At 45.4% G+C, this 25,000-nt stretch overlaps 1 protein-coding gene across 13 annotated transcripts in view; it reads right to left on the minus strand.

Annotated features, from left to right (window-relative positions):
• LOC147020022 (neurexin-1-like) overlaps positions 1-25,000 on the minus strand; it is a 1,432,118-nt gene that overhangs the window by 1,325,037 nt on the left and 82,081 nt on the right. For 11 of the 13 annotated variants that reach the window (XM_085894958.1, XM_085894955.1, XM_085894959.1 and 8 more), the window contains one exon: positions 7,265-7,282. The exons of the other annotated variants lie outside the window; for them this stretch is intronic. In XM_085894958.1, coding sequence (XP_085751084.1) covers positions 7,265-7,282 — 18 coding nt within the window. The remainder of the gene's footprint in view (positions 1-7,264; positions 7,283-25,000) is intronic. 13 annotated transcript variants of the gene reach the window in all.

Below are 25,000 nucleotides of genomic sequence, written 5' to 3' on the forward strand. Positions count from 1 at the left end.
GAGGCGCTGGGTGGTGCTGAAAAATGGTTTGTTGTGAAAATCGCTCACGGCTGCGAAATTGAAGTTTAAATCCGGCCCGGCCACAGATCAGAAGCACCCTTTACTGGCGCACTCGCTGCAAGCGCTTTCCCTGCGTCGCTTCATTTTTCAGCAAAGCCGCAGCAAATCTCGTTATAGGCGGTTAGGGGGAGAAGTGTGGAAAAGCAGAACCTGGAAGCGACGAGATGCAGGCCGTACCATGCAGAGAGGCAGCCTACAGGGCGGTCACTTGGCGTAGTGGTGTTTATCAAGACTCTCACGGTCTTGGGGAAACAATTAGATTATACAGCCCAGCCTGCTCACCCTCCGTGGTGACATTTCCAATACAGCTCTCCCTGTGGGAAGTTCCTCGAATCATTTTTGTGTTGCGTGTTGTCCCGCAGTTGGGTCATACCTCATATATGGTGATGTTCATTTGTTCTTTAACCTATTCTGCATGTTCTGCTTTTTTTCTTTCATTGTCTGTCTGTTCGTTGTCTGACTTGTCTTAACAAAGACCACTTTGGAACTTCTACAAATAGCTTGTAGTGATACTCTCTCTTTTGCAGTTAGTTTAATCCTCCATGTCATTCAAGAACCAAGAGTGCTTTGAATGGAAGAAATGGTCCATTCCATGAATCCATTTATTTCTTTAATATATCTATATTTCCAAAAGAAAGTAATGGATAACGGAGATAATGGTGGCCTTGTGGTGAGACCTGGATTCCTTGTATATATATAGTATCACTGGGGTTTGCGAGTTCAATTCCAGATAAAAGCAACAGTTTTGAGGATTTGCATTCAAAGTTTATAGAAATTGAACTTTTATCAGGCGAATTGTGATGTAACGAATGATAAAAACCCAGCTGGCTCATTAATGATATTCATGGAGGGTAATCTGCCTGCTTGGCCATATTGGTCTTTATGTGGTGTCAGTAAGCATTTTCCGGGTGATTTAAACGGGCAATAAATGGGTGCCTATGAAAAGGCAGCACTGCTCAATTAAAAAAAGGTTACTGTAGTGTCAGCAAAAGTTATGAGCATTGTCTGTAATTTGATCTGTGTGCACGCTGGTGCTGCAAAATAGGTGGTGACTGGCAGCCATCGCCATGTGTAAAGCCTTTCTTTATGTATGCCCTCTTGTGGCTTTTAACCCCACCTTGACCTCTACCTTTCATACATGTCACTCCAATAACTCTCCCTCCCCTCAAATATTTAAAACTAGTGGATATACCCATGAAGGAGGGGTGATGGGATGGGATTGAATTTGATATAACAACAATGACGACAACATTATTTCTGTGGTGAACCCTGCTCTTGATGTTTCCTCCCTCTCTCTTGTTCCTTTTGTTCTGTTGCATCCTGATTTGTTCAGTATTCTCGCTCTTCCACGAGCCTTGACTCTATACACACACAAAAAAACTTGGTATATTTGATGTCCACCAACGACCAGCGTTGACAGTCGGATCCTCTGGCTTCACGTTTCCGATGGATGTCACACAGATTTATACATCACCTTGCATGCGGAACACCAGGGTGACAATTTATAGCTGGGTCAAGATATGAACCCATGATTGACAGCTCAGAGGTGAGTGCACATATCTTTAAGCTATCCCGTCAACCCTGAGGATTGTATTGTCTGCGTTTCTATTTGCTTGTATGTCTATTTTTAACATAGATCAAAAGCTCGTCAAGCGTGAACTTGTATGCAAAACATGCAGGACAGAGCTATTACTTCACACCATCCACTGTACATTAACATGGAGCACAAAGACATTAGTAAACAATGGATAAACACAGATCGAGAGTGTTTTGTACATTTTCCATGCCGGCCATTGCATCTTTGGGAATAGAATGTTGAGGAAATGTGTTGAGGGAGGAACAGAGTGGAACATATTGAAGGAGGCCTTCATCTCACAGTGGACTAAATAGGCTTGGCAGATCAAGTTAAGGATAAATGCATATATGGCATTTGGGATGTGAACCTGGGTTACACTGCATCCTGAGCCTGTGGTTCAAATGGGAACAGTAAGATGCAAGTGGGTGCATTAAAAACATAAGAACAGCACTTTAGTGAAGGCTCATTGAAACAATTGCAAAGAAAACTAGTTTATTTTGGAGGATTTTGTAATGGTTGTGGACTCAGATGCTTGTAAAATAGTGGCAACTGTAGCCCCAATATAAAATTGCAAACAAAATTCAGAGCTCGTAGATCCTCTGTCTTTTATCATGAGTAATATTGCAAATAGTTATTTAACATTGTGTGAAGGACATATGACCCATTCTTAATTTAATCAAAAAGTCAGGGATATAAATCCAGGGCTGAGAGTGGTGAAGTTTTGTAGATTTGTCGAAGCAAGGGCCGAGCCAAGAGAGCTTAGCTGCTGGCAGTTAATAGTGGTCGTAGGGCCAAGCGACCCCGGCGCCATCACTGTCAGATGCTTGTTTTCCCCTCAAGATAATAGACGGAACCAGATGTTGATGTTAATCAGCAAGTAAAGCATCTACCTTCCAGCAAAAGCTGATGCATGGACTCAGAAACTATTCGTCATAGCCTCGGCATACAAGCCCAAGGCATATAATTATAAGTTTGCCCATCAAGCAGAGCTCAGTAACTCAACGGCATTGGATTAGATCAGCAAATGAAGATCGTTCCCAGTTACTTGTGGTGTTGACTTACAGCTCAGTGAGAAGAGGGTACATGAGAACACTTGTCGGGAAGGATTTGGGATTACAGGTCACCTTTTCACCAATTATTTGATCTGCAACTTTCTTTTAGAGGATGTCTGTTGTTTGCTTCAGAAGCTACTTCATCCATTAAATTATAAGGAAGAATCCACAGCATCGGGATCAATCCACAAAGTGAAGCCAAATATAGACATCCTCTATAGGCTTCTGTCCAGCCAGGTATAGCACCATCTAGAACAGCTCTGGAGGTGGTTGGGGGAATGGGTGGGGAAAGTTGCTGCTAAATTTAAGAAAGGAAAAGAAGGGAAGTATGATGTGGAAAAGTGTGGGAAGAGTTTGGTGAGAAGAGAATGCTGTGAGGGGAAGGAATGGAAGAGCACATGAGGAAACCTATTACAAATGTAACAGTGGAGAGGTGAGGTGGGAAAGGAATCAAGTCAAAAGGTTGACATATTTACGAATGCAAAAACTTGATGATCCTTATATAATTAATATATATGGATTTGACTAAAGTCATATTAAACTTTTCAACCATCTTGGAATAGGTTCAAAATAGTCACATCAGGATCAAATTTCTATCAGAAGCACAAAGTACCATTGTATAGTTAGTTACATGTTAACACATAATATGGGTGTGCATGTTAGTTCAGTGTCGGTAGTCAGCTAAATCACAATGCAAGCTTGCTCATCTCAAGTTTAAATCATTAAAACATGACACTTGTTCTTCATGTCATTCAGAATATATAAAACTTCCTTTTTATGCTCCTGTTTACTTACGATATATCTGGGTTTTACTCCCAATATATTACTTTCTCCCCATAGATTGTCATTGATAATGGATTTTTTTTCTGTTTAAAAAGCTAGTTTCAAAATGATATTCCCCTTTCTGAATAACACAGCGTAATTTACGTCTGTTCATTAATAATACGACTTGACGACGTTTCCACTCAGACACTTAAATGTAACCTTTTCACAAGTTCAAAATCTCATTTGTTTGAAGTCATCTTTTAGACTTTCTCTTGGTACTATGGGCATTTTGGGAACTAGCAGCATCTTGAGCTTCACATTAACCTTTGCAGAAGTCCTCATTTGACGACAAACTTTGTTCTTGCTATATATAGTATATAACTGAGTGTTTCAATAACCTCATAGAGTTAAAGCTACAGAATCAGGGGCTATTTTTGTGATAAACATGCAACATGAATATTTTGAAAACCCAGCGAGATGGCTGTCGAAAATGCTTAAGGCCCGGTCACACCTTGACGTTTTAGCCAGCGATGGCAACGTATTAAAATGTATCTAAAACGCTGGCTTACGTTGAACTTTTGATGTTTTTTTTTTAAAGATTCGGACGTATTCATAGCGACTTGGTCTTATGTATAACGCATTGGTAACGGACACAGAACGTTTTGTTGTGTTGTAGATAACTTATACCAACGAATGCTGAACCTGTTGTCGGCCTACACAACCGATGCCCAACGATAGTCTAACTTAGGCATAGCGCGTTGCACGCATCGCCGACGATGTCGTGACGTAGCCTATTAAAAGGCTGACGCACAACGATTCGAATCATAACTGCCGCAGAAATGGAAGTGTCAACATCGCGGTCACACCTTGGCGATCTTGCCAGCGTATGCCGACCAAAAAAAATGTGTCTAAAACGTTGGGGCACGTCAAATACGGTATGAGTAAGTTTGGTATACGTGAGTACAACGCTAAAGTACGCTATCATACGTCGTAGTAAGTAGAGTACGTCAAGAAATTTTAAACATGTTCAAAATTTTACGACGTACTTGTTGTATGACACACGTTCCGGATGCGATGGGGATAAGTTATACACACGATATGTGGACGCTTACACACATCCACAAAGGCTACTTATAAGCTACTCATAAGTCGAAACACGTCGCGGTAATGTCTTTTTTACGCGAAACTTATTTCTAACTTATGTTTGACGTGCTTTGAACCAATTCTTTACGTAGTCCCAACACACATCGACGTATGTAGACGTATTCCAATGACGTCTTCCGGTCGACAAAAAAAAAAAATTAACGTGTTTCTAGCTTACAACTGCCATATAAAGAAGTGTTCCCAGCAGTTTTGGGAATTGGTATATAAAAATGGTGTTCATAAAAGGGGAACCCAACAGTGTTTTCGAGTCCTTTTTGAGTCGATGTCCATGTCAGCAGTAACAGTATCAGTATTAGTATTAGTATTAGTAGTAGTTTGTTCATGTTGGCAGTAGTAGGTGAGTGTGAGGGGGAATGTGTGGGTTATGATGGATCGTCCTTGCGTTTAACGATTTAACGATTTAAATGATAAACTCAACGATTTAAATGGCTGCATCTCCTCTATTGAAAGTCAACGCTTGCGCTCAACAATTGGATTTTTTTACACTCAACGACTTTTAAACGGTACCACTCAGCTATTTTCATTGTTTACAATGAACGATTTAAATTGCTGTCACTCGCCTTTGTTTTTTGACGCTGGGGTTTGGAAATTTGAAGCGTTTCTTCTGAACGTGTTAAAACGCTCAAACTTGACTATTTTAAATCGACGCTGCCGATGGACAATTGGAATCATAGCCAAGCTCGACATCGAAGTGTGAACATCCTCGTCATGCCGAAGAAAAGTTTGAAGAATGCTGCAAATAAGTGTCCTGGCCGTGGCCGTGGACGCTGACGCAAGGACGATCCATTATACCGACGTCTTTCAGCCTATGAGTAACTTAAAAGTAACGTCTGTCGATGTGTGGCAACGATCGCGTAACGTGCCAACAACACGTTAATCATAGGTTAGAAATAAGTTTCGGGTACGCTAAACATTACCTCGGCGTGTCTCAACTTATGATTAACTTACAAGTAGCATGTGTTGACATCTGTCAACGATCGCAGACCGTGCATACAACTTGTGGCCAGCGTAGCGGAACGTGTGAGTCATACGCCGGCATACATCGTGAAATTTCAAGCATGAAAAAATTTGAGGACAACCAAAAAGTACAACGTTTAAAGCCAACGTACAACGACGTATGGCAGTGTTTTTCAGCGTGCTCTCAATGTTATCAAAACTTACCCATAACGTATTCAACGTGTGCCAGTGTTTTAGAAAAAAAATTCAAAAATCGGCATAAGTTGGCTAAAACGTCAAGGTGTGACCGGGCCTTTAGGTACAGGTGACTATTTTTAGAAAGTTCAGCGCAGAACAAATGGCTTCATGATTATGATGCCAGTGATGAAAAGGTCGAAATATAATGCACCGTCATTCTAAGCAAGTCATGCCATGATGCCATTCTGATGATAACAAGAGCATGGAGAGCCAGAACAACTATGCTCCTGCCTCTCTACATGGGTATAAATATAAGAGCCCCTGAAAAAATAAAACGTTATTATGAAACGTACTGCATGAACGTGTTCTAAGCCGGATGCTCTGCGAGCACTATTCTACATATTACATGCACGAGAGGTGAGGACAGGGACGAGGTTTCCATTCAGACAATTAATGCAACCTTTGCGCAAGTTCAAAATCTCATTTGTTTGAAGTCATGTTTAAGACTTCAAGGGGTCATTGGAGTGATGTAAAGGAAAGTATAGTCAAGTGTGGAATGGGAGGACTAAAATAAAAATAGGATAGAAGAAGGTATGAGATCAAGGAAAAGAAGGAAAGGAAGGAGCTTGCTATATATATCTCCAGGAAATTGGGAATGAAGGTGCTTTTATTTTAATGAGGCAATGACGTAACTGTAACAATCTTGAAAATGATGCCATTGGAAATGTGATTGACCCTTTACCGTTTCACCTTGTCAGTACAGGAACTCCACAAACCAGGATATACGAGCACTCAGTCCGACTCGCACGTGGAAAGTACTGTATAGCACAAATTCCTGCGATGCAGATGTCAAGGCGAACAATGCACGTCACTAAAAGGCACGCCCAAGCTGAGAGTAATATCGAAATGCAAACCGTATAAGCTATAATGTGGAGCAGGTCAGACGTGTTGCTCTATCCAAGGGGACTTGAGAATATATGGTTCATGGAGTTGGGCACAGCTCAACATAAAAAGGCACGCAGCTGGTGTCCCGCTCAGCACCACGTGGGACAGCCTATTAGTAGTGCCTGCCATGAAAATGGTGAAATTACCATGTTCAGTAATGCGTTTTCAGTTGGAAAAAAAAAATTCATTGCGAAACGTGATACCACTGAATCATTGTTACTCTTGCTTATCTAGAAGTACTCGAGCACGCCATAAAGAATAATGTGCAGCAGCGCAAATACAGTGTGGGGAAGAGTGCGCGTGAAATTACATGCGCTGGTGATAACAAGAGCTTGACGGAACGACTGATGGCACACTCAAATTACCACTGAGGCACGGCGAGTAACTGCTTTACTCACCTCTCCAGAACATGCTGGAAGCAGAACAAACGACTTTCAGGCTTTACAAGCAGCACAGACACACAGGCATGGAATGATGCTTTGCAGCATGAAGAGACATGTTGCAAAGGGGCATTCGGAGCAACATAAAGAGAAAGGAGTGAAATAGGCGGCAAAACATCTGGACTTACCGGGAAGGGCATTCACCTCTGTTCGCCGATTAGAAGACAAGGTGGACATTCCGTGGTACAACAAAAAAAAGGAAAATCGATGCATGGAAACGAGTGTAGATATCGTGGGTTCAGCCATGCGAGATGATAAACAAAACATAAGATTTGCAAGTGGTGTACCAAAGGTGGATAAAAAGAATATGATGAATTGCAATTAAGCATGTTCAGTGTGAGATGAAAGGTAGTTTTGAAAATAAGTTAAAATGGATGATCAAAAGATGTTCGTTAGGAGAAGAAAGGGGATGAAAGAGAAAAATATGCCGTTAGAATTTACTTAGAAATTATCATGCTTCAAACAACATGCAAAAGAGCAGATGCAAAGGCACGCTATAGGGTGGGGAGGGGGTGGGAGTCAAGGGATGAGGAGAAGGGGGGAGAGGGTTTTGGTGTGGATAGAACAACAATTAGTACATTCGTGCAGCCATTGCTTGTGTGGAGCGTTGAAACCAGGTGAGGCTCTCTCAAGATGGTAAAGCAGCGTCAGCTAAACAGCATGACCTGCTCAGGTGCAAATAACACATTGCAAGGCCAAAAGGAGGCCAAAGAGTGCAAATGCCCACTATGCTCATTTTAAGCCGACATGACAATGCCACTCTCGAAGTGGTATCCATGAGGTTTGGCCAATTCTCAACTGAAACTGACATTTGTAGCAATAAGTTTGTTACTTCATGTTCCTCTGCACTTGTCAACAAATCTTGACCTTTACTTATACCCAAAAAATGCCTTAAATTTGATAATGCACCCAACCGCTCAACATCAAATCATCACCCTCTGTCGTCCAGTCTTCTTCTTGCACCTCCCCTCAACCTCCACTTTCTTGTCTGCCTCACAGACCTCATCCAAGAAGCTACATGAACAATTTATTCCGCCCATCCAAACCTTTTTTCATGCCTTTGCTGAATCTTCAGATGATCTTAGTGTGGGTTATATTCTCTTGATAATCTGTGAATGTATTCATGTTGTGCTGATTTCAACGCAATAAAAAGTGTCCATAAAAGTCTAAAAGTTGGTCCCTCCTTTGATGTCCCCTTTTCTTGGCTGTGTGTTCTCAAGCCTAGATCGGGCCAACGGGACATCGCAACCCGCTCGATAATCAATTGCCTCAAATTGGCTCGGTGGCGCTTAAGAAAGAAAACATGTCTTTTCTGGCAGCGTACCTTAGGCCTGCATTTACGCTTCATTATTTATTTAACACGAGATGAGAGTATAACTTTTTTTGCGATGCGATAGATTGTTCAAGCCAGTGGGTGGGGGAGCCAAAGGTCCCTGTGAATTGCTCTTTTGCCGTTGTGGGAAGAGATGTCCTGATCAGATGTGGCAGTGTGAGTGGGAATGGGGATCGATGGTTGGAAAGACGAGTCTGTGGCAAATGTGATACTACAGGAGAGACACCAGGTCCTTCGTGTTTCAGAATTGTTAATTCAAGAAACCTCAATCCGGTACCTGATCCACTCTTCTCCTCCTCCTCCTCCTCCTCCTCCTCCTCCTCCTCCTCCTCCTCCTCCTCCTCCTCCTCCTCCTCCTCCCAAAGTGAAATAAAGGAGATGAACTGATAGATTGATTTAATGATGGGACAAATGGCCTCCTCCCATATCCCCAGTCCCTTGTACATCCCAGTAACCTTGTCCCACCAGCGTCCCTCCATTTTCCTCTCACGATAATATTGGCAGGTAATGATATGAACATGGCAACCCACTCCCACCTTTTGATCGATGCACTTCAGCCTCTACAATGCAAAATCTTATATGTGTTACACTATTAATAAAGACCAATACGCATACAAGTGCGTGCAAGAGTGAAAAATACATGCTGCAGAATCGGGGGGAGGGGGGGGTCACTGACAAACTCCAAATCATTCGCAAATTTCGGTGAACTAACATCAATGAAAGCGATTGGTGATCAAATATAGGGAGTATTGACTGGTTGAGACCATGGTAGATACCATATGTTTGGTTGGTAGACCTCATAGTGTATCACACTATGATTGTCACAGCAGTGATACAGAGTGGGTGGTTTAAACAATGCAGGGTGAAATTCATTGTGGGGGGGGGGGGGCGGGGGCACTCGCAAACTCCTTTTGGACTCGCCAAAGGAACCAGGAAAAAAAAAGATTGCTGCCCATTATCAAAAGCTACTGCTTACTTGCAAAATTATCCCCTGTGCCCTTTTGGTGCATTGTTCAACCAAACTCATGCTTTCTGTCACCTTGTCACCCAGACCCCAACGTGCTCCCTCCACCTCCCCTCGCCCTGTTCCATTCACGTCTCATACATAATTCAACCTCGAGTGCACATCACCCCATGCGCGTGCGCACATTAATACTTTATTTCTTCGCAATGAAGGCCGATTAGCTTTTGAGCAGAAACTACTCGCAGTTAATGAGGTCAGTGGTCAGGTCGCGCGAAACAACAATTTCACGCCATTGCAAGAGCAACAGGCCCAAAACATTTGTCTGATAATTTTCCTTTGTATGCCATTCAGGAACATTGAAAGAAAGATCATTGATATACATTGGTTTCCTCCTTCATATTAGATATACCTGCACAGGTATTATATATGAAACCTAGACTGCGCTGTGGCCCAATAAGTATGGGGGCCATTCAGACGAAATAGTGTGACAGATCAACCTCCCTGTGCAGAGACTGTGGTTGCATCGCTTCTAAATTATTTAATCTGATCAATAATGAGCGATCATGAAGGCCTTTCATCATCCGCACATGTATGGATGGGCATGGTTGGAAAATGTGGATCGAGCAAATGATGGCCAGGAATGCATAGTGGATTGAACACCACAACGTGCTTCCATACATCAAATTTCAAGGAAATACAAGGAATTTCAATGCAGATCATTACACCAATAAAGCCTGCACAATCATGCCAACATATTTGTAATCCCCCATCACCATTACTTCCAGATACCTATCCAACTCAATTTTAAAACAATCTACTGACGCTACTGTCACTACCCTTGTGGGGAGACCATTCCATGCAGTCACCGCTCTCTGAGTGAAAAAATGCCTCACAAACATCCTAACTCTTCTCTTCATACTCTTAAAATGTGCCCCCATGTCCTGTCAGTGTCCACTGTCCATTCTGCTGAAAAATTATTCTGCACTTATTTTGTCTATCTTTAAGCTTCATTATCTTAAACATCTCTATCATATCCAATGGCAATTGTCTCATTTCTAATATAAAAAGTCATATCTCTTTCAGCCACTTCTCATAGCAATTAGTCTAACTAGACCCAGGATCAATTCAGTTGCTCTTGGCTGTACCCATGATATGGCAACTATGTCCTTCCTCAGAAGTGGTGACCAAAACTGAACACAATATTCCAGATGAACCCTCACTAAATTCATGTGCAGAGTAAACATGACCTCTTTTCATTTCAAAATTATCCCTCAAATACAAATGCAACCTAAAACCCGATTACCTTTACCTATGGCTTCCTGGCACTGTGCTGTCTTCTCACCTCCCCCCTCCCCCCCCCCAACACCATACCCCACACACCCTTCTACTGAGTCACATGCTCCAATGCCCCTTGCATTATATAATCTGGATACCAATTATTCCAACCCAACCACAAGACCTCACATTTCTTCACGTTAAACTGCATTTACCAATCTTTTGTCCAACCGACTAAACAATCCAGACTTTTGTACGCCATTTTGGTTGTACGGTTGTACGCCATTTTGGATTGTTGCTCATTCGCTCTTTCGTTTGTGTTGCTTTTTTGGAAACTTTTTGCCCTTTATTATGGCTCCCAAACGTAAGGCACACTCTTCTGATGGCAGTGCTTCGAAGAAAAGGAAAGCCATCACCATGGAAGTGAAATTAGACATAGTTAAACGCTCAGAAAAGGGAGAAACACCGACGAACATTGGCCAGTTGCTTCGCCTAAGCCGTTCGACTGCAGCGACGATTATCAAGGATAAAGATCGCATCCTTGATCATGTGAAAGGATCTGCTCCTATGAAATCGACTGTGATTACTAAGCAGCGTAGTGGTCTCATTATTGACATGGAAAGGTTATTAGTGCTTTGACTGGAAGACCACCATCAACGGTGTATCCCAATGAGCCTTATGTTAAATCAGGAGAAGGCTAAAAGATTGTTTGAGGCCTTGAAAAGTGAAAAGGGGGAAGGGAGTGAAAGTGAAGAGTTTGTGGCCAGGAGGGATTGGTTTATGCGGATTAAGGCTCGTGATAATTTGCATAAGCTTAAGGGGCAAGGTGAAGCTGCTAGTGGTGATGATATATATATATATATATATATATATATATATATATATATATATATATATATATATATATATATATATATATATATATATATTGTTATGGTTGTGGAAATTCGCATTACACCATAAAGAGTCGTCAGGTGAGATATATCGGTAAGTTCCTGTGTAGTTAGCCCAAACCCCTTGTATTGAGGGAATATGTGTGATTCATCCAGGCTGCGACGCTTCAGTTAGCTGTTCTTCTTTGACTATAGTTAATTTGGTGCAAAAACAACAACGAACATCGCCACAACCAACATCTCACGATCACGACATTCACTACACGATGCCACCTTCCACAACTACGCCACCACATCTTCGCCACTCGCCATTCAACGAACACCGTGCAGGCGCGTGCAAGAACAAAAGCACTTGTGGAGCCTGTGGGGTTTTCCCCGCTTGATGCTTCCGCCTGAATCCCCCCCACCACGCTCGGTGTGAAGGGGAGGGGTGCGGCGGCTTGCTCCCGATTGGTGGATGCACGGCGTGAGGCGGTCCGAGTGAGGGCACGCCCCATTTCGAGAGGCTTCTTGAAACGCCTCGAAGGGAGGTGGAGCCGAGAATGGGGCGGAGCGACGGGTGGAGCCCCACGCTGCGAAGGGCGGAGCCCCGCTCCATAAAAGACGGACATGGGCGGGGCTCCCCCTTCTTCTTCCTCTTCTCTTCTCTCTCTTCACTCGTCATTGCTGAGTCTCCTGTCATCTTGGTCCTGCGCTCACGACTTAGCGAGTGGCCTGCCATGCGGGAGGCGCGGACGTGAGACGCGGCAGAGCCGGCTGTGGCGAGGCGAGGACTTTTGAAAGAAAAGGCGAGGCTGGAGTGCAAGGAGACAAAGAACAGCGAATGAAACACAAAATGGAGATGAACCAAATGAAGAAAACCACGAAACTGGAGAAGGAAGGACAGGAGAGGAAACAAGGAAGAGTAATGAGAGAACAGTGACTGAAGCACAGGAAGGAAATGAGCCAATTGAAAGAAACGATGAGATTGGAAAATGAAGAGCAGGAGGAACTGTGGGGTAGAAAACAAGAACAATGTGAGTTTGAAATTGAACAACTAAAACGGGGAGTAAGATTGGAGTCCACGGAGATTGAAAAACTCCGGAGGGAGAACGAAGAACTCAGGAAGTTCCGAGAGGAGGAACGACTCAGAAGGAGCCAGGAAGTAGAACAATGCAATAAGGTGGGATGTGTGACAGCACCACAAGGAGCAATGTCGGTGGTGTAGGACTTGATCGACACCACTCGTCGGATGAAGGAACAGTTTAGGACCAACCCGAAAAAAGGAGACACAAATATGAATGGAGAAGAGGGTAGAACAATGTAATAAGGTGGGATGTGTGACAGCACCACAAGGAGCAATGTTGGTTGTACAGGACTTGATCGACGCCACTCGTCAAATGAAGGAACAATTGGGACCAACCCTACGAAAGGAGACACAAAGAAAAATGGAGAGGAGGGAAGTCACAAAGACAAAGAAGGAAATGAAAGTATTGCCAGAGACGCGGGAGATAGAAAAAAATAGAGAGACTGCATGAAAAAGACAGGGTTAGTGACGAACACACACACGGAGTTAGTGGAGGATAATGGGGGCGAGCTGGCAGAACGTGCGGGGACCCTGTGCAAGCAGCTGGATGGCCTCCTTCGGGAACGAAGGGAGACACTGTTCTCCCTTGAAGCGAGTCACGACCAGGTGGGTTCGGTCACGCCGGGCGGAGTCGAGGGGGCGAGTGCTGAGAACGGGTGCACGTGCAGCTTGGGGGGTATAGAGGCCCCGGGAACCCTTGTGGGGACACGAATCCCCAGTGTGGTTGTGCAGGTGTGAGTGTTTGCGAGTGTGCGGAGATGCGTGCTTTCCGGCACGCATTGTGCGAGTGAGACCCCCTGTGTGAGTGAGAGGGTCCGTGTGAGGGAGACTGTGTGAAAGAGAGCGGTACATAAAGGAGATGACGGTGGGCATGTGCGAACATGCAGCCGCGTCTCCCGGGGTGAATGTCATGGAGTGGAGTCTGAGCGTTGTAACACGCAGGTGTGCGTGGGTTGAATGGAGAGGAAAACAGCGACAGAGGGACAAAAGCCGAGTAGCGGCCGTAGATGTATTGGGGACCGCGCCGGGTTTACCCAGCGGCGAGCGCGAGGTTCGTGCTGTGGAACGCACGAGGCCGCCACGTGCGCGCTTGCGGCAGTGAAACCCAGTCATCTTCATCTTGTCATCTTGGTCCTGCGCTCGCGGCTTAGTGAGCGGCCTGCCACGCGGGAGGCGCGGACGTGAGACTCGGTAGAGCCGGCTGTGGGGCGCGAGCCTACGCGTCCGGACGAGGAGTGCCGGAGAGGGTTCGCCGGCCGCGAGGGAGATTGGAACCAGGCGCGACCACGCTGAGGTCGCGGGAGGGGGACTCGATGGCGCGCAGGGAAGTCCCGCCTTTCTTTTCTTTGGGGTTTTGTGTAAATGTGTGTGTGTGGCGCCAGTCCGTCAAGTTTAGAGCTGTATAAGTGTGCTTGTGTAAATAATAATATTCGGTTGTAATTATGCGTCCGTTCTTGCTTTTGTTCCTTGCTTGACTGTATACGTGAATGATTGATTGTTGCTGCAACTGTAAATACGTGCTTTTTGTTTACGCGCATTTTTGTGCATCGTGTGAACTGTTCCCCGTTTCGTTGCGTCTTTTCTCCCCTTATTGAAATCTCCATATTGCATCAGGTAAGGGATTGATAGTGGGTTTAAAACGCCCAGTAATTAATCGGAACCATCAAGGCCGACGATAACTCCGCTCGGTTATCCCTGTAATACGGAACGAACCGCTTAAACGGTTCGTGTCCGAAGTCGGCCTGTGGCGTGGTCCCATCCCTCGGCAGATTACCCGCACGGGAACTTAGGTATATCGACATTCAGCGATTCACCCTATTTCATGCGGGTAGACTGCGGACTGGGTGGTGGTGGGGTGAAACCCCCACCCGTGACTGGCTCCGGGCGGTAGTTCCCGGAGGGTCACGACTGAATTGTCCGTTCTGGTGGGCGAGGCGGCCGCTTTTGGCTACACGCGGTCGATCGCACGCCGGCGGGCGCGAATTCGCAACAATATATATATATATATATATATATATATATATATATATATATATATATATATATATATATATATATATATATTTGGTTCACGAATCAGTAAGTGACCACTATATTCGTTATGGTTGTGTGTCTGTCTGTCTGTCTGTCTGTCTGTCTGTCCCGAGCATAGCTCCGTGGGTTTTGATCAGATCCTGTTAAAATTTGGGTGGGAGGTTTATATCATGATCTCGTTGTGTTTTCCTGAGAATGGGCGTGCTGCGCCCATTATGGGCGGAGCCAGGCCCACAAAACGTGTTTTTAGGGGGTAGCCGATTTCAAGTTACATCTTCTCCGAGGGGGTTTGTCGAATCTGGCAGAGGTTTCGGTATTCGGTTAGCCCAATGGCATCTGCATAGCCCCACGGAGCTCAATTTTTCATTTTCGTCCCAAGGTCAAGGTCAAAAGGTCACGAACTTAGAAAATGTCAAAAAAATCAATAAATTGGGCATTGAGCTCCGAGGGGTTTCAACTGTTTCGAATGAAAGTTGGTTTGCATGTAGTGCTCTTCGAGTACTACAACTTTCATAATTTACGTTTTTCCCGATTCCCGCCAGTTTGCCCGTGGCGTCCCCTCGAAGGTCAAAAAATAAAAAAAGGCGAACCGTGTACATTGCGCGTGAACCATTGCAGTCTCCAGACTGTATATATGTATGTATGTATGTATGTATGTATGTATGTATGTATGTATGTATGTATGTATGTATATATATATATATCTTCTTCTTCTTCTTCTTTCGGCTGCTCCCGTTAGGGGTCGCCACAGCAGATCATCCATTATGATCCGCATAGTGATTTGGCACATGTTTTACACCGGATGCCCTTCCTGACGCAACCCTGGTCGCCTCTTACGACACAGGGATATGGTACACCTATTTTAACCGGGGTATACACCAGCCCAGTATACTGGTACTCATTTCGCCGACCTCGGAAGGATGACAGGCTGAGTCAACCCCCTGATGTATTAATTCAGTGGCTCAACGGGGCTTGAACTCAGGACCTTTTGGATCCCAAGCCGCTGCCCTAACCACTGCGCCAACACCAGGCTCTATGTATATATATATATATATATATATATATATATATATATATATATATATATATATATATATATATATATATATATATATATATATATATATATATATATATATATATTTAGCCTGGTGTGTTGGCGCAGTGGTTAGGGCAGCGGCTTGGGATCCAAAAGGTCCTGAGTTCAAGCCCAGTTGGGCCACTGAATTAATACACCAGGGGGTTGACTCAGCCTGTCATCCTTCCGAGGTCGGCGAAATGAGTACCAGTGTACTGGGCCGGTGTATACCCCGGTTAAAATAGGTGTACCATATCCCTGTGTCGTAAGAGGCGACCAGGGTTGCGTCAGGAAGGGCATCCGGCGTAAAACCTGTGCCAAATCACTATGCGGATCACACGGATGATCCGCTGTGGCGACCCCTAACGGGAGCAGCCGAAAGAAGAAGAAGAATATATATATATATATATATATATATATATATATATATATATATATATATATATATATATATATATATATATATATATATATATATATATATATATATATATAACAAACGTTGCTGTGTTCCGACTTACGCGGAAAATCGTGTTACGACGCGTCGTTGGAACGGAACTCCGTCGTAAGTCGAGGACGCCCTGTAATTTGACCGCGTGGGGTAGGGTCAATTGCCAAACTTCAATATACCTAATTACCCACGCGGACAAAGCTGCCAGGGAATTCACACCCTCGACGGACCTCGAGCGGAACGAGCCCTGACCGAGCCCGAACCGTGTGTAACCCGAGCGGAGATGACCAAAGCCCGTCAGACCAAATGAACAATTTACGGCCTCGCTATTTCTCAACACACACCGTGCCAAGCCAATGAAAGAAACACAGAAACGAGCTGGAACATTTAACAAAAGGGATATTTATTTATAATGGGGCAGGGGAGAACGCAAGAAGGCAGAGTTAACCGAATAAAAGGAATGCAATTTACACACACGGCACTTAAACGTTTCAACTTAAAAGACGGGCCCACACACAGACACACACCCCCCCCCAAAAAAAATGGTGGCCGCGGCCTTTATTGATACCCCCAACTCGGAGGGAAGGTGAGCTGGAGGTAAGAGTCTGCCTTGGACCTTCCCACTTCATGCGGTTATCGACGATCTGGCCCAGCGGGACTCGAACCCCAACACGATGCCGCTCCAAGCACCAGGTACGGAGGGTAGCGTCGGGCGCTGGCACACTCCACCAGCAAAACAGGCGACGAAGCAGGCAAAGCAAGTAGGCAAGGCAGGCAGGCAAGTGATTCTCCTCCGGCTCACAGGCAGGCGATTCATGGCGGGAAGACTCTCTCACTGGGTCGCCCCCACACACAATTATCCCTTTATCTTGGCAGGTGGGAGGGATCCATCTCGTGTCATTCCCCTCCTTATTGGACAGGCGTGTCGGGCGATCTCACCGACGTCCGAGATTGGGAGGGGGGGAGGGGGGGAGGGGTGTTCATGTCTCCACCCCTCGACTAGGAAGTCGAGCAGCAATATGTTGCGTTGGCTCCCCATTGGCCGAGAGGCGGCAGATGTGCTTCCACCCCTCAGATTGGCTGAGAGGGGCGCCATGCCCGTATTTGGAGCGAAATCCAAGACGCCAACGTCCAAAGAAACCCCGCCTGGCACATTGGACTCCACCCACGGCTGTGCTTTACACGCATGCGCATGGGAAAGGCCGATGGTGAAGAAGCGAAGATAGGCGTTGTTGTTGTTGAAGTTTAAAATGTTAAAATCCAAACTATAAAATAACTCACAGCGCACGTACAATTAATCACCCATTAAACATCGGACGGGACCCTAACTAGAAACACATACTTACCGATATAGCTGATCTATAGGACCTGGCCGTTGTATGCAGTAAGCTACCAAATTCGCAACAATATATCCATATATACAAAGACACAAATATCGTTTTCTGCACAGGAATGGAGGTGACTCACCCGGTGATTTAACAAGCTTGGTGGGAGACCAACCATTACCTTTAAATGTGCAAAAACAAATTTAAATGATACTTTAATGGGGTTGGGTACGCCAGATGCATGGTATTGGATTAATAGTTGGGGTGGTAGGCTTGGGATCCCAGGATCTTGAGTTCAACTACCCCTTGGCTGTTGAATTAATAACAGGTGGGGTTGACTCTGCCTGTCATCCTTCAGAGGTCGGCAAAATGAGTGCCAGCTTGCTGGTATCCTCTTTCAGTGTGGCAACCTGTCTAGGATTGTGCCCAATAGCTAAGGAGACTGCTTAGGCAACACAAACGATCTGCACAGAGTATGATCCCAAGGAATGGATAAAATATACATATATGTATATATACATGTATATGTACATATGTATTGGTCAGGTCAGGTATGGGAGCATGCGATAGAGCAGCACATCGATGCATCCACTTTCGCCCGGTACTCCAGGGCCTCCGTCTGACCATCCCCCAGGCAGATGCCTGGCCCAACCCAATCTCCTTGAGATGCCGATCAACCTGCTGCAACCAGGAGGCACGTGGTCGGCCCATTGGCCTCCTCCACTCACGAGATTCCCTCGCTGAGAGAATCTGGTGAGCAGGATCAGCGTCAGGAAAACAAGCCACACGTCCAAACAGCCGCAGCTGACGCTCACAGACTATAAAGGTAACAAATCTCATTTGAATCTCTCTCAGCAACCGCTCGTAGGACACAAAGTCCGACCAGTGATAGCAAAGGATTCTCTGAAGAAACCTGGTACCAAAGGAATTAAGTCTCCGTCTCAGATCCCTGGTCTGAGTCCAAGTCTCACATCCATAGAGCAAGACTGGAAGCACAAAGGAACTGAAGACTCGGACATTCGTCCTCCTGCACAGGTACCGGCAGCGCCACACCTCATGATACAGTGAATGCATGACTCCCCAGGCCCGACCCAGATGTCTGGTGACCTGACTCACAGCCAGCAGAGACATGAATATCACTGCCAAGATAAGTGAATCTCTCCACGACCACAACATCCTCACCACAAACAAGCACAGACAGGACAGCAGCATCCAAGATGTAATTGAAAGCCTGAATCATAGTTTTGACCAAGGAAACCCATAATCCCAGCAGCTCTGACTCCTCATTCAGCAACTTGAGGGCCCACAAATAGATATCTAAAGTCTCCGCAAAGATGACTGCATCATCTGCGAAATCAAGGTCAGAGATCTTGACATTCCCAAATGATGCACCACAGCTTGATCTCTCCAACATCCTCCCCAGAATCCAGTCCATACAAGTGCTGAAAAGTGTGGGGGCCAGTACACACCCCTGACGAACTCCAGTAACAAATGTAAATAAGTCAGAGGTGGTACCACCACATCTCACAGCACTCTCATTACTCGAGTAGAGTTCAGACATCAAATCGATCAGTTTTGATGGTACCCCACGAAGACCAAGAAACCTCCAGAGGGCATCCCGATTCACTGAATCAAACGCTTTACAGAGATCAACAGCGGCTGCAAGCAGCCCCTGCCGAAACTCTCATCTGCGTTTGGTGAGGACCCGGTTAGCAAGGATACGGTCAATCGTTGACCTCTTTGGTGTAAAGCCTGACTTCTCTGGACGCAGGTACTCAAGCAGATGGTGGCGAACCTGATCAAGAATGATCCGAGCAAAGACCTTGCCCGGCACTGAGAGCAGCGTCACCCCTCGGTAGTTGTTGCAGTCTTGGCGATCACCCTTCCCTTTCCAGAGAGGGACAACAAGGCCCATCTTCCTGTCAGTTGGGATGATGCTTGTGTTCCAAGCAGAGCACAGAATTGCATGCAACAACACGAGTGCAGCATTTCCACCAGCCTTGAGAAGTTCAGCAGGAATGCCACAGATCCCTGGAGATTTACCCCCATTTCAAACGGTTCACCGCAACCTGTGCTTCCACAAACGAAGGTGGACTACAGTTGATTGGAGGTTCAGCAACAGTGAATGAAACACCCCTGATGTCCAACTCGACAGCTGGTGGATCAGCCTGGAACAACCACTCAAAGTAACCGGCCCAGCGGGCCTTCACTTCAGATTCCTCTGTCAAGAACCGACCACCCACTGTTCTATCTGCAGTGTACGAGGAATGGGCTTGGATCAACGCAATGCATTAATTCCCTTGTCAGCAGGACGAGAATCACTTGACCACAGGTGATGCTCCACACCCTCACAGATTCCTCGTCCACTGCCAATCCGCCCACTGCTCCGGACTCAACCTTTCTCCGCCCACTGCTCAGGACTCCGACTTTGTCCGCCCACTGCTCTGGACTCCACCTTTCTTCACCCAATGCTCCGGACTACACCTTTCTCCTCATACTGCTTGGACTCCACCTTCCTCCACCCACTGGCTTCTGACTCCACCCAAAGTCCTTCCTTCACGCCTGACGGTCGCACTGCATTCTATGGATCGACGCCAGCTGCTCAAAGTGCCACAAAGCAGGAGATGACGCACCAGCTGTCAGGGAGGTATCGTCCAGTGGAGCATCCCCCAAAAACGTACTGGTGGCACGGTCGGTCAATCGTGCAAGGTATTGAGAGACAGTTAGCCTCATCTCCTATCATCTTTCTTCTCATTAGCTCTTCTTCGTGGTGTGTGTGTGTGTGTGTGTGTGTGTGTGTGTGTGTGTGTGTGTGTGTGTGTGTGTGTGTGTGTGTGTGTGTGTGTGTGTGTGTGTGTGTGTGTTTACGGCATGGCACCTGCACTCGCTTAAGGTAAGAGTGTACAAGAACTATATCGGGATACGTCCGCTCTGTGTCTGATTTTGTCAGTTGCTTGTATTACTGTCGCACCACACTTTTCATCCTCTCCCTGCTCACACACAACAATAAAAGCTATTAATTGTGCCACATACCTTTCCTCGCCTGCCTGTTAATAAATTATTAGTAGAAATGTTCCCAGCTTGTTTTGTCTTTTTTTTCATTGATAAAGCGTGGTCCATATCCAAACCTAGCCGGGATTTTCTTCCCAACGATACATTTATTTTAGCCGGTACGTACTTGGCAGTGTCGCTCGGCTGCATCTGATCCGGTAAGGTGAACCGGTTCGGACAAGGCGTACTGAGGGTGTGTAAGCCAGTGATTAAATCACGTGGTTATTTTTCTAGGGAACTGGATAAACTAGACGAAGGACCCTCGGTCACGTGGTTGAGTTATTGGTGTTCACGGTCGGTTAGCGACCGCCATGTCTTGGAATTATCCGTATGTGATGGCCTGCAATTCCGGGAAGTCTGGTGAGAAACCGAGACCGCTTCCCCCCCCCCCCCCCCCGGGTGGTCTTCTCACCTGACTCCTGACTCACAACAATAATATATTTCAAAAATATATATTAAAATATACGTATATATATTAAAATATATGAATATATATATATATATATATATATATATATATATATATATATATATATATACATACATATATATATATATATATATATATATATATATATATAAAATATATATTAAAATATATGAATATATATATATATATATATATATATATATATATATGTATACATATATATATATATATATATATATAAAATATATATTAAAATATATGAATATATATATATATATATATATATATATATATATATATATATATGTATACATATATATATATATATATATATATATATATATATATATATATATATATATATATATATGTATACATATACACACACACACACACACATTAGGCACTTTGCTGTATCAAACGCTTTCCAGAGTTCCTGCAATGATAATTGAACTAACACTGCTGAAAGAGCGTACTATAAGATGAAGGATTCATCACTCCTTGGGTGTTGTTTCCCAGGTCTCTGTGTATGCTCCGACTGAGGCAAGTGATCTCACAGTGGAGGACGCATTCTCTGCCATGCTCAAGTCTGTCATTGAGCATTGCCCCAGGTGAGATACTATTCTTGTCTTGAGATATTTCAATGCATTGCATGGAACTGATTGGGATGGTTATGAGACATGGATTCGTCCACATGGGGCTGGAACTGTGAACCAGAATAGCAATAAGTTCCTTGACTTTGCAAGAAGTCATGGACTTAGGGTTGCTGGTTAATGGTTTCAGCACCCACAGGCTCATCGCTGGACTTGGTCTTCCAACGCTGGTGGTGTGACAAAGGAGACTGACCATGTGCTGATTGATGGACACTGGAGGATGAACCAGAACTGCAGAGTCTAACGGAGTGCTCAGCTCCTCAATTCCAACCACAGGCTTGTGGTAAAAACTCTGAAGTCTGGGAGATTGGTACCATCACAGCTTAGCCTGGATGTTGGCAAGCTTAAGGATGAGAAGGTTGCTGAAGAGTTTGCAAACAATGGGGATTTCGAGGTCTGGATGCATTGTGGATTCCTGAATAATTGTGGAGTGCCTTCAAGACTACCATCATTGATGTTGCAGGTGGATGTCTTGGAACTCACCGGAGGACAAAAAATAATTTTGCTCTCGAGGGACACTGGACACCACTGACCAGTCACAGGGTCAGGCTTAATGGCAGAGCTGAGCTGTTCAGGGAGTTGAGGCGTAAAAGTCCGTGTGCTGAGGATGGACAAGGAAGCCTATGTGCAAGATCTGTGAGGGGGTAGAACATCACCTGTGATCAACTGATGCTCATCCTGCTTTCTGGGAAATGCACGCATTGCATTCCTCCATGCCCATCCTTCGGTGAACTGTAGTTACATCGGAGGATGTTGGGCTCTTGACAGAGCAGTCCGAAGTTCAGGCCCGCTGGGCTGGTTCCAATGAGCGGCTGTACCAGGCTGACCCACCAGCTGTTGAGTTGGATGTCAGGGGTGTTACTATCCCTATTACTGATCCTCCAATCAACTGTGACCCACCTTCATTTGTGGAAACACAGGCTGTGGCGAATCGGTCAAAATGGGGTAAAGTTCCTGTGATGTGTGGCATCCATGCTGAACTTCTCAAGCCTGACGGAAATGCTGTACTTATTTCATTGCATGCAGTTTTCTGCTCTGCCTGGAACACAGGCATCAGCTTTGTTATCCCTCTCTGGAAAGGGAAGGGCGATCACTAGGACTGCAAAACTACCGAGGGGTGACGCTGCTCTCAGCGCCGGGCAAGGTCTTCGTGAGGATAATTCTTGAGAGAGTTCACCACCATCTGCTTGGGCACGTGTGCAAGAGCAGTCAGGCTTTTTTCACTTTTTATATTTATTTATTTTTGTATACCTTGTCAAGGCTCGCATGAGAGCTAACACACAACACACAGCAAGGGGGAATGAGACAAGAGGGGTGGGAGTGGGAAGGACAAAACAGTGGGGAACAAAGACGTTAGGAGATCTGTGGAAGAAAGAGGGATGGGGCAGGGAACACGGGATAAACAAGATGGAAATTACAGGGACATTCAGAAAGGAAAGCAGGGAATTTGAAGGAGGTGGGTTTGGGGTGGATTAACGGGAGTAGAAAAGATCGAGTATTTGGATGGGGGATGTATTTGGATAAGAGGTGGTGGTGAACAGCTGTTTTGAAGGCCTGGAGGGAAGAATGGGATTGAACAGAGTGAGGGAGTTTATTCCAACAGCGGGAAAAAAAGAGGAATGAAAGGGTGAAGGTGAGCAATAATTCGTGATTTTGGTAGTTTTACTAGAAGGATGTTGTTGGCGGACCTTGAGCGCCCTGCGGAAATATGGTGGGGACAAAGCGCAGACACAGCAGGGGGGGGCGAGAACAGAGAGGAGACGCTAGAAGACAGGAAGACCACTTCCCTGCCTGCGGTAAGAGAGTGAAAGGCCCAAAGAATCAGCCTCATCGCAGGAGATGCCAATGATCCGAAATGCCTCGCTTCCACAGTGTGAAGCCGAGAAAGGTGGAAGGCAGAAAAGTGGAGCACCAGCCCTGAGGGGAGAGCAGTACTCCATCAGGCTACGGACGAAAGCTTTGTATGTGATCAGAATCTCAGGTGGGCCGAGGAAGGACTTTTCACAACAGAGGATTCCCAGTTGGACTGGCTTTGGAGGCAAGGTTGGAAATGTGGCTTTCCCAGGAAAGATCATGGCAGATAGTGAGACCCAGAAGCTTGAAAGAAAGGACTTCTTCCAGAGGATTATTCGAGAAAGTGGATGGGGGGTTTTCCAAACGTTTCTTTCGGAGAGACATAGTGAGTGTGTGAGATTTGTCCGGATTGAAAGACATGTTCCAGGTGTTGGACCAGTTTGTGATTTTACCGAGATCTGTAATGAGCGAAGAAGCTGCTGCTTGCCAGTCTGAGGGATGACAGATGTGGGGAGGGTGGAGTCCCTTATTCAGCAGAGGCTGGAGTCATCAGCAAAGATATAAAGAGGATTTTCCAGAGAGTTGGAGAGATCATTGATGAGGCTTCACACCAAAGATGTCAATGATGGACCGTATCCTTGCCCTGCGTGTCCTCACCGAACGCAGACGAGAGTTTAGGCAGGGGCTGCTTGCAGCCTATGTCGATCTCTGCGACGTGTTTGATTCAGTAAATCGCGATACCTTCTGGAGGATTCTTGGTCTTCATGGGGTGCCACCAAAACTGATCAACCTGATGTCTGAACCATACTCTGGTACTGAAAGTGCTGTGAGATGTGATAATACCACATCCGACATATTTCCAGTTGTTACTGGTGTTCGTCAGGGGTGTGTGATGGCTCCCACACATTTCAGAGCTTGTATGGACTGGATTCTGGGGAGGATGTCGGAGAGATCAAGTTGTGGTCCATCGTATGGGAATGGCAAGATATCTGACCTTGATTTCGCAGATGATGCAGTCATCTTTGCAGAGACTCTGGCTATCCGTTTGGGGGCCCTCAAGGTGCTGATTGAGGAGTCAGAGCCACTGCGATTATGGGTTTCCTCGGTGACAACTAAGATCTAGGCTTTCAATAACATCTTGGATGCTGATATCTTGTCTGTACCTGTTTGTGCTGAGGATGTTGAGATCACGGAGAGATTCACTTACCTTGACAGTGATATTCCTGTCTCGGCTGGCTGTGAGCCAGAGGTCAATGGACATCTGAGTCGGGCCTGGGGAGTTATGGAGTCATTGGATCATTGGGTGTTTCGCTGTGGGTACTTGTGCAGCATGACGAAAGACGGAGTCTTCAGGTCCTTGGTGCTTCCAGTCTTGCTCTATGGATGTGTCTTGGTCTCTGACCAGGGATCTGAGATGGAGACTTAATTTCTTTGGTAGCAGGTCGTTTCGGAGAATACTTCGCTGTTGCTTTTTGGACTTGTTGTCCAACGAGTGGTTCCTGAGAGAGACTCAAATG

Source organism: Eptatretus burgeri, chromosome 9 (genome assembly GCF_056783735.1).
Source record: "Eptatretus burgeri isolate ZD-2024b chromosome 9, Ebu_testis_v1, whole genome shotgun sequence".
Taxonomy (NCBI): Eukaryota; Metazoa; Chordata; class Myxini; order Myxiniformes; family Myxinidae; genus Eptatretus; species Eptatretus burgeri.